We start from the raw sequence: 10,278 nt of genomic DNA, 5'->3' as shown, positions 1-10,278 counted from the left end.
GCCCGCGGGGAGGCGGGTGGCGCTGCGGCCGGCTCAGGGCGGTGGTCGTGGTTGCATCCAGGCGCAGCACCGCCCTGGAGGTTTAAGGAGAGCGAGTCCGGTTCTAGCTCCGAGAAGATCCCTGGCCTAAGAGCAGAGTCAAGGTCGGTGGAGGCGGGGACGCTGGACCGGAGTTGCGGTAGCGTGGCGGGGAACAGAGGAAGTGAGGAAGGCAGGAGGCGCGGGCACAGCCACGGAGCAAGGTGCCCCAAGAGGAGACCGGAGCCCCCCTGGAGCCCAGGGGCCACCCTGTCCCCGCCGGAGCTCACGTTTAGTTGGGTCAGTTTTGGGGCCCCCAGTCCTCAGGCCACCAATGGCAGGAAGCTGGGCCCCGTGTGGACAGCAGACATGACACAAGTCAGCGCGGCTCCCGAGCCGATGGGGATCACGTCCCCCATGCCCGGATGCCCTGGAGAGGGATGAGGGTCGCTGGCAGAGAAGGTGTCTGTCGTGGCAGCTCATCAAGTCCAGTTTGGCTGGGTCAGCTGTGGAAGTGTCCACCGAGGAGGACGTCTGGCCTGCCCTGCCCTCACTGGTCTCTCTACTGTAACCCCCTGCCCTGGGACAGGTTTGGAGGTGCCTGTGGCCTGTGGTCCAGCCGCCACCCTTGGAAACACCGAGTGGCCTGCAGAGGGCGGCCTGGGCATGAAGATACCACTGGAGCACGGTAGTAGGTGGGGGCTAGAGGTTTGATCAAGAACAAAACCCAGCCCTCTGTGCTCACCACTCCACCACAGGGGCCAGAGGGGTCTCAAGGTGTTCAGTGTGCCCCCTCCCCCCAGGGACCTGCTGGCTTTGGAGGGTGCAGAGAGCTAGGGTAGATCCTAACATTTCTCCCCATCAGGCCCTGCCCCTGGGTCTAGCTTCAGGATCCACACACAGTGGCTTAGACTCTAAGCCATTAGCAGAAGGTCACCCTGTAAAAGGGGAGGGGGCCAAGCCCTAATGTGGGGGTTTGAAGCTCACTGGCACAGGTCTGGGGAAGTGGGCACCAGCTTTGTGGCCTGGGAGAGATGGGATGCTCAGGCCCCCCAGCTGGCTCTGAGGGTCTGAGCTATCAGGCCAGCCTCCTCTTCATGCAGGCCAAGGGCTTGGAGGCCTTAAGACAGGTCGCAGCATGAGGACGCACAGCCAGAGCATGGAGCCACAAAAGGGTCTATTTCGTTCCAGCCACGTGGGCGCCACACAGTTGATTTACATTCCAGGCAGGGGGTGCAGGAAGGTCCACTGACGTCGCCCAGGAGAAGGGATGTCCCTGAGTTGGTGCCCTGCGCCCACCCTCTGTTCTTCCTCTGCATGGCCCAGAGCAGGCAGGGCTCAGAGGCCAGGGCCTGACCTGGAGCCCCACCAGCTCCGAGGTTTCTGAGGGCACCGGGCAAGGGGGCCCCGGCTCCAGGCATCAGAGGCCATCCCCAGGTCGGCCAGAGGTCCTGTCCAGAAAGTTCAGGTGCTCCTCCAGGATGGGCACCCAAGAGCAGAGGCACGGGCATGGGGAGGAGGGTCCATGGAACCCAGGAGTCTGCTCCGACGGATGCCTTGGGATGCAAGCCCCAACCAAGGTCAAGGTGGCAACGAGGGTCCCCTCTCAGGTGGAAGGTGAAGGTGGTCCTCACTGCCACCCTGGAGCTCAGAGATCTTCACAGAGCCGTCTCCTTGGAGACCCTGGCTCCCAGCTGCCGGGGAGGCTTGAAGCTGAGCACCTCTTTGTAAGTAACACCTGGCGGGGGCGGGGGGCACGACAGAAACCAGGGTCAGCCTTTGCCTTCCATCCTGGGGTGTCACTCACAGACACGCCTGGCGGTGCCTCGTGGGGCCCTTCTCTAATCCTAATGTGGTCCAAACCACTGAGAGAAGGTTTGTGTGAAGAGGCCATTGCTCTAGATCCGGATTTTCCAGGGAAAGGGGAGGTGGCCAGGGCTTGGCCATGTGTCCACCACGGTCTGTCCTAAGAGCTGAGGCCCCAGCTACAGTTGTGTGGGTGGGGACTACAGAGAGGATCCTATGGCCCATGGTTTTCAAGTTATCTTTTTAGCAGGAGAAACCTTTAATCAAAGCCAAACTCATAAGCACACAACTAAGCACACACAGCGAAGGGTGGAGGCCCTGCTGCAGGCACCCAGGGACCCGTGGCCCTAAGGAGCACAGGTGAAGAATCTCAGTCCATCCAGCCCCACCCAGCCAGTGTGGAGGACCAAGGCCCTGCGCCCAAGGCAGAGCCAGGACAGGGCCTGAAACACAGCACTGCTCCCAGTGTCCACCTGCTGTCCCCGGGCACCCCCACCACAGGTTGGTCATGCAGCCATGAAGAAGACACAGCCTGCCATTCTGGAGCAAAAATGAAGCCAGGTCCAGCATAGCCTCAGGCCACAGCATAGCTGTGGGAGCTGGGGAGGCTTCCCTGAGTTCAGCCTGAGGCTGCACAGGCCTTGGCCAGCCCTCCAAGATGAGGGGATAGCTCCTGGTATAGGGGATGATGGACCCTAGTAGTTAGGGTTGGGGTCTGGACTGCTCAGGGGGGCTGGGGGAGACAGGTGAGGCCCTGGGGACTATCTTGGGTATATAAGACATACATGTCTTGTCCAGATGGGAAGGATCCTAAAATGGACCAAAGAGAGGGCCGGGCGCGGTGGCTCACGCCTATAATCCCAGCACTTTGAGAGGCTGAGGTGGGCGGATCATGGGGTCAGGAGATCAAGACCATCCTGGCTAACACGGTGAAACCCTATTTCTACTAAAATTACAAAAAGTTAGCTGAGCGTGGTGGCGGGCACCTGTAGTCCCAGCTACTCGAGAGGCTAAGGCAGGAGAATGGCGTGAACCCGGGAGGCGGAGCTTGCAGTGAGCCGAGATCGCGCCACAGCACTCCAGCCTGAGCAACAGAGCGAGACTGTCTCAAAAAAGAAAAAAAAAAAACACCTGGGGCAAGGAGAGGCAAGGACAGATTCACGAGATGTGAGGAGAGAGGCCTTAGGGACAAATGGACATGGTGAGGGTGGCACGGTGGCCCGGGTCTCTGGCTTGGACATGGCGGAAGGGCAGCAGGTCTAGGGGCCAGGAGGGGCTAAGTGGGCCCTGCTGCCCTGACTCACAGCTGCCCTTCACTGTTCCCGGCTCCTTCTGTGCCAGCCTCTGTGCTGAGCCTGCCAGGAACACCCTCCTTTCATCTTTCAGCTCCAGGCAGAGGTCATTTCCACCAGGCCACACGGCCCCATGCTGCCCTCTGGCCTCCCATTCTCCTCACCTGACCTGCATCCCAGGGACAGGGATCTAGGACTCTGAGCCTGGCCACCTGCACAGGGCCCACAGGGTCCACACAGGCCCTGCCCGAAGCCCGCCACCCACGGGTCCACACAGGCCCTGCCCAGAACCCCCAACTCGGGTCCACACAGGCCCTGCCCGGAGCCCCCAACTCACAGGTCCACATAGGCCCTGCCCAGAACCCCCAACTCGGGTCCACACAGGCCCTGCCCAGAGCCCCCCCACTCACAGGTCCACACAGGCCCTGCCCAGAACCCCCAACTCGGGTCCACACAGGCCCTGCCCGGAGCCCCCAGCTCACGCTTCCATTCATCCAGCGTGCGGTCCACGTCATCAAAGGAGTCGTCATACTTCTGGACCTGGGGCTCATCTTCCGTGTCGTGCAGGGACTCGAAGTAGGGATGGGCCAGTGCCTCAGCTGCCGTCACCCGCTGCTCCGCATCCAGCACCAGCATCTTCTCCAGGAGGTTCACAGCTGCGGGGGAAGGTGCGTCAGGCCAGACTGCGGGAGGCCCCACACTCCAGCACCTGGTGGCCCCCACACTAGCCAGCCCTACCCAGAGGGCTTGCATTGGTCAGGATGGAGGCAAAATCCTTCTTCTCCAACTCAGGGAGGCCCTTCATGTAGTTCTTGGCCTATGTGGAAAGAAAGGGTGAGGGGCCAACACCGAGGCCCGGGTCCGCCCCCACCCCCACCCAGCTCCCTACTCACCACTGACCTCATCACTCTGCAGCCGCTGCACAAACTCAGCTGGAGGCGTCCCTGTCACTTTCATGATCTCCTTCAGCTGGTCCAGGTCTGCACTGAGGTCAGGAGCACAGCTCGGGGGGCCAGAGATCAGGGCCCTCACTGCCCCCATCTGGGCAGGAGCCATCCCCACCCCCCCAGAACCCCCTACCTGGGCAGGAGCCATCCCCAACCCCAGAACCCCCCACCTGGGCAGGAGTCATCCCCACCCCCCAGAACCCCCAACCTGGGCAGGAGCCATCCCCACCCGCCCCTGGTGCTGCTGGAGGATACGGTCGCTGCCCTTGAACAGTGTCTTGCCTGTGATCATCTCCGCCATGATGCACCCCACAGACCAGATGTCCACTGAGATAAAAGCCATGGTCAGCCCCGTGGGCAGGGGGACGAGATGAGACGGGGAGGGAGGAAACACAGACACAGCCCACCCACCCGGCTCCCACCCCAGCTCAACAGCCTCCCTGGGGAGCAGCCACCACAGGGCTCTCTGTGAAGAAGTAGAGAAGCAGATGGTGCAGCCCGAGAGGCCCAAATCTCTAGGCAGCTTCTCACCCGTCTGCGTGTATCGCATCCAATTCAAGATGACCTCGGGTGCCCGGTACCACCGGGTCACCACATAGCCAGTCATCTCGCTGTCTGCCTGCCTGGCCAGGCCAAAGTCCAGGATCTGCGGGAAGAATCGGGGAGGTGGGTTCTAGGGGACTCCCAAGGAGCGGACAGGCCACCCATGGTCCAGGAGACCCCGGGGGGGTTGGACTCGAAGCCCCAAGCTGGGGCCTCCTGACAACCTTTGAGGACTTGAGGCCAAGCCCTCGGACCCCAAACTGCGCGAGTTCCTCCCTTTGGCCAGTGCACCGAGCCCAGCTGCCCTTGGGATGGAGCAGGGGCCCTGGGGCTCCCCTCTCCCTGCTGTCACCTGCTGCCCACCAAGGCCTCAGCCCTGTCCTGGACCAGGCAGGGGCCTGGGGGCGCCTCCCACCCTCACCCGCTGCAGGTATGGCATGTGGCATACCACTGCCTCCTGGGGCTCACCCACCCACCAGCTCCTCAGCCACTGCCCAGAGCCTGGGGCCTTGGCCCCCTGCTCAGGCCTGACAGGTGGATTGGTGGGCAGATCCGGAGGGGCCCCTGCCAGGCGGCACACACCTTCAGCTCACAGTCTTCGTTCACAGCCAGGTTGCCAGGCTTCAGGTCCTGGGGACAGAGGAAAGGTGGCCACTGTGCCCCACCCTCCCGAACATGGGTACAGCCAAGAGCCTGGGTGGCACCTAAAGATGGGGCCACCAGACCTGGCCCCCTTGCTCTCTGCAGCCCTTTAAGGACAGACCCAGGTACCTGGGCATCCAGGCAGGCTCCCACCAGGGGCTGTGCATGAGGCGTGGCTCAGCCCCCCCAGACCCCGTCAGCCCCCCCAGACCCTGTCAGACCCTCACAGGTAGGACGTGGAGGCGGGGGATTGCGCTGGGGGAGGGCTGATGGGTGGCTCCTCCACCAGGACTCACTCTGTGGATGATGCCGGCAGCATGGATATACTGCAGGGACAGAAGATTCGGCAGGTTTCAGTGCACCAGGGCCTCAGAGCCACAGGGCCCTCCTCTGCCCAGCCCCGAGGCCCTGCCTGCCTCCCTGCAGCCTCCCCTGGGGCCATACCCTCAGCCCCTTCAGCATCTGGTACACGAGGAACTGGATCCGGTCCTCGCCCAGCTTCTCATGTTTCATGAGCTTGCCCAGGTCGGTGCCCATGAATGGCATCACCAGGTAACTGTGGGAGGGGCCGGAGCACCATCAGTGGGCAGAGCCAGCCTCTGCATCCCAGAGGCCTACCCAGCAGGCCCAGGCTCAGACCCATCCGGGATCCAGCAGGTGCCCCCGGGAAGGTCACCCTGCAGCACCCGTCCCCACTAGCCTCGGCATCCTCACAACCCCACCTTGCAGTGCCAGGCTCCATCCTGCCCCAACTGTCACTGCCAGCAACGCTCATACCTTCCTCCCACCCTGAGGACTGTCAGACAGGCAGGAGGCTGCCCTTTGGGGTTTTTGTTTTTGTTTTTTTTGAGGCGGATTCTCGCTCTGTCCCCTAGGCTGGAGTGCAGTGGCCGGATCTCAGCTCACTGCAAGCTCCGCCTCCCGGGTTCACGCCATTCTCCTGCCTCAGCCTCCCGAGTAGCTGGGACTACAGGCGCCCGCCACCTCGCCCGGCTAGTTTTTTGTATTTTTTAGTAGAGACGGGGTTTCACCGTGTTAGCCAGGATGGTCTCGATCCCCTGACCTCGTGATCCGCCCGTCTCGGCCTCCCAAAGTGCTGGGATTACAGGCTTGAGCCACCGCCCCGGCCTCCCTTTGGGGTTTTTGAACCCTCTGCTAAAGCGCCCTGCGTGCCAGGCTGGGGCTGAGGCTGCAAGGCTTGAGTCTTCACAGGCAGGGGAGGGAGGCAGTCAGGTTTCAACCTCGGAACTTTGTGCCAGAGATGAGGGAGGTGCCTGGGGGTGATGGGGGCACGGCAAGGCATCTGGGTCAGAGGGGCTGGCTGAGCCGGTGGAGACGGACACAGGAGAATGGTATTTAGCACCTCCCCAGAGGCCACTGAGGCCAGCGTGGGTCCTTGACCTCTGCAAGTCAGGCAGGAGGCACCTGCTACCCTCTCCAGGCCTTCCTCAGCCTGGCCCTTCACTCTTGGCCGACAAGGTGTGAGTCCCGGGGTGGTCGGCTGCAGGGCAAGGGCAGGGTGGGTCCTCCCTACCGCTTCTCCCCCACCTGCTGGGAAAGGTCAGCAGCTCCAGTTACCGGCCACACACTTGGTGCCAGGGTCCCGAGCACGGGACCTTCCTGTTAACAAATGGTCAGGTCCAAGGTTCACACCTCCGGTGCCGGAGAGCCCAGGTGCCAGGCGTGAAGGGAGGCAGCAGCCCCAGCTCTGCCCAGCTGTGGGTCCCAGGACCATGTGGGGGAGGGTGTGGGGCAGACTAGTATGGGGGGGTTGGCAGTGTGCATCCCCTACTCAGGCTACAGGAAGAGAACCCCATGCCAACCTGGAACCTGAAGCCAGTGCCCAGAGCTGCCCACCACCCCTTGTGCCCAGCAGCCAGCCCAGGTCGGCACTCACAAGTCTGTGAAGTCATCCAGGGTCTCATCAGGAGTGAACACATCCAGCAGCCCAATCACCTGGGGGGCCGGATAGGGTTGAGAGTGCAGCGGAGGACACGGGCTGGGGCACCCCCCAAGAGTGGCACAGCCCTCTGGGCAGGAAACCCCCTCTGCAGCTGTCGTCATGCCCCACTGTCCAAAGGGCCTGGCTCTGCCCACTGGCAGCGTGGCCCAGCCCTGGCACACATACCCACAGACAGGTTATTTTTGGATGGTGACAGCCGGGATCTTCTGGGGGAAGGGCAACCCGGAGTCTGGGCTGGCTCTGAACCATCCAAAGGGCTCCTGCCACTTGGCCCTTTCTCCCCTCTTCTCCCCAACCAAGCAGACCCACACCCAGGGAAGGGATAGCGCTATGAGGAGAGGCCAGGCCTCTGCTGGTGAGGCCCAGGTGGACAGCACCATGACCCGCCAGACCTGGTCCCCACAGCACCCCTGGTTGGGGAGATGGACAGTGGACAGGTCATGTGATAACTGCTGCCTCAGCATTTTGGGGTGACAGGGTCCCAGGGAGGCCTGGAGAAGTTCTGCACAGCCAAGGATGGAGGGGCAGGTAGACATGTGGGCTGCGGGACACCCGGCAGAGGGCACATGCAGAGTGGCCAAGGCAAGAGGGAGAACACTTGGAGAGTTTGAGGAACACAGGGAGGGAGGCCAGGTGGCCAAGGCCCAGGCCAGGGAGGGGCTGAGGAGAGGCCAGAGGGAGCCGGCAGGGCAGCACACACCAGGTGAAAGTTTGGCTTTGATCCCAAGAGACAGGGAAGGATTTAAACGGGTGTGATGCTAAACGCGTCCTGCTGGCCGTGGTGTAGGGACTGGCCAGAGTGAAGCAAGAATGGACCTAAACTGGAAGGACAGCTCTGCCAGAGCCGTGGGCAAGAATGTGGAGGGAGGAGGAGAAGGAACAGAGGCCCGTCCAGGGAGGCCTGGGAGCAGCGGGGTCTGTGGACACGACAGCTGGAGGGTGCCCAGGAGAGCGCTTTGGCAGAAGTTGGAAAGCAGGGTCCTGTGGGCTAGGGGCCGTAGGACTTGGCTTGGCCTCTGTGGTATGGGGGCTAGCCTGGAGAGGGAGGTGGCATGGGGATGGCAGGACTGGGGCCTGTGGCAGAGCCTCCTCCCCCGCTGAGCAAGGCATATGGCCTCACAGAGCTTCAGTCTTCCAGGAAGATGGGGTTCCAGGGAAGGAGCCTCAGCTGCAGGCCGGGAGCCCAGGGGGTGGACCCCCAGGCACAGCGGGGACCCCAGGACAGCAGGGTGGTGGCTAAAGAAAAGCCCTGGTGGAGCCCAGCACGGTGGGTCACGGCTGCACTCCCAGCAGTTTGGGAGGCGAAGGCAGGCGGATCACGAGGTCAGGAGTTCAAGACCAGCCTGGCCAACATAGTGAAACCCCGTCTCTACTAAAAATACAAAAAGTTAGCTGGGTGTGGTGGTGGGTGCCTAGAGTCACAGCTACTAGAGAGGCTGAGGCAGGAGAATTGTGTGAACCCAGGAGGTGGAGGTCGCAGATCGCGCTATTGCACTACAGCCTGGGCGACAGAGGGAGACCCCATCTCAAAAAAGAGAAGCCCCAGTGGACAGGCGCGGTGGTTCAGGCCTGTAATCCCAGCACTTTGGGAGGCCGAGGCAGGGGGATCACTTGAGGTCAGGGGTTTGAGACCAGTCTGCCCAACATAATGAAACACCGTCTCTACTAAAAATACAAAACATTAGCCAGGCATGGTGGCATGAACCTGTAATCCCAGCTACTCAGGAGGCTGAGGCAGGAGAATCACTTGAACCCAGGAGGCAAAGGTTGTGGTGAGCCGAGATCATGCCATTGCACTCCAGCCTGGGCAACAAGAGCGAAACTCCATCTCAAAAGACAAAAAAAAAAGAAGAAAGAAAAGCCCCAGAGCGCTTGGCTGGATGGGGCAAGGCCTGAGCAGGTGAGTGAGTGAGTGGGTGGGTGTGTGGGGGCAGGGGGCAGGGGGCGGAGGGGAAGGCTACAGTCCTGGGGCAAGGTCTTGGTGTGACGGGCGGGATGGGGGAGTGCGGTGGTGGCAAGGTGGGGGCAGGGCTGGGTGTGACGGGGGTGTCGAGGTGGAGGCAAGGCTGGTGTCCACCGCAAACAGATTTCACAGGGCCCGGGGTGGTGAGCTGGGGTCAGGGTGGGCTATGGGAAGCCTCAGAGAAAAGGACCCACCCAAGGGGCTGAGAGAGTGGCGGTGGCCAGGAACTAGGGGGCGGGCGGTTTGCTGGTGGACGCAGGGACTCATTCTCCCAGGGCACCGGTGGCTCGGATGACCCAGGAGGGTCCAGAGCATCTCACACTGGAGCTAGGGTCCGGGCGCCCAGACCACCTGCCTTCAGGCTGGGCCCAGACCAGGGGCAGGGCAGGAGTGACATGCGGGGCAGTGGACAAGTGGGACTGTGTCCAGAAACCAGAGGGCCCCTGGCAGAGAAGTCAGGCTCTTAGCAGCCAGCCACTCCGTGGGAGAGGCCCAGGGCAGCTGTGCATGGCATCTCACAGGCAGGACTGGAAAGGATGGGCCCCCACAACGAAAGGGAGGGTGTCTGTGAGATGACCACCACGCCCAGTGCCCCCCAAACAGCAGCTCCCTGAACCCTTCACTCACCCCCAGGGGCTCCAGAGGGTTCACCATACTCCCTACGTTCTGGCGCCCCCCTCCCCCCCCTCCACCGGGTCGGAAGACTCGGGAGATGGACAGCAACAAAGTGGGCTCCACAGAGGCGCTGGAGAGGGGCCCGGATGGGAAAGAGAAGGTGCCCTTTCCAGGAAAACCCTCCTGCCGGGAGCATCCTCTCACCGCGGGCTTCCTGGCTGGGGGCAGGGTTTGGCGTGAGACCTGGAGGATCCCCTGGGCCTGGCCAAGTCGTGTCCCCTGACCAGGGCCTGGCTGAGGCGCCAAGTCAAGGGGCTCTTTCCCGGGCCTGGCAGAGGAGGGGGAATGGCCCTTGGGGGAGTCGTCTCCTTGCTCTCCTTCTCCCCTGGGGGCCCACGGCCCGACCCCCGCCCCGCCCCACAGCAGGTTGCCTGGGGAAAGGGTTGCCGGGTGGAGGGACCCAGCCCAGCCGAACCGAGCCGAGGCCGG

General features: G+C 62.6%; 1 protein-coding gene across 1 annotated transcript; it reads right to left on the bottom strand.

Moving 5' to 3' along the window:
* Window positions 1-1,179: 1,179 nt before the first annotated feature.
* On the bottom strand, window positions 1,180-10,278 carry MAPK12 (mitogen-activated protein kinase 12; the record flags this gene model as incomplete). Its single annotated transcript, XM_011985601.1, has 11 exons — window positions 1,180-1,756; window positions 3,599-3,772; window positions 3,855-3,933; window positions 4,017-4,096; window positions 4,319-4,390; window positions 4,595-4,709; window positions 5,189-5,236; window positions 5,545-5,574; window positions 5,693-5,804; window positions 7,146-7,204; window positions 9,994-10,278. Coding segments are annotated over 11 exons (1,134 nt in total), but the record flags the coding sequence as incomplete, so codon positions are not given.

Source organism: Mandrillus leucophaeus, unplaced genomic scaffold (assembly GCF_000951045.1).
Source record: "Mandrillus leucophaeus isolate KB7577 unplaced genomic scaffold, Mleu.le_1.0 Scaffold288, whole genome shotgun sequence".
Classification (NCBI taxonomy): Eukaryota; Metazoa; Chordata; class Mammalia; order Primates; family Cercopithecidae; genus Mandrillus; species Mandrillus leucophaeus.
The sequence above is the reverse complement of the archived record's forward strand: the minus strand, read 5'-3'. Positions and strand labels throughout refer to the sequence as shown.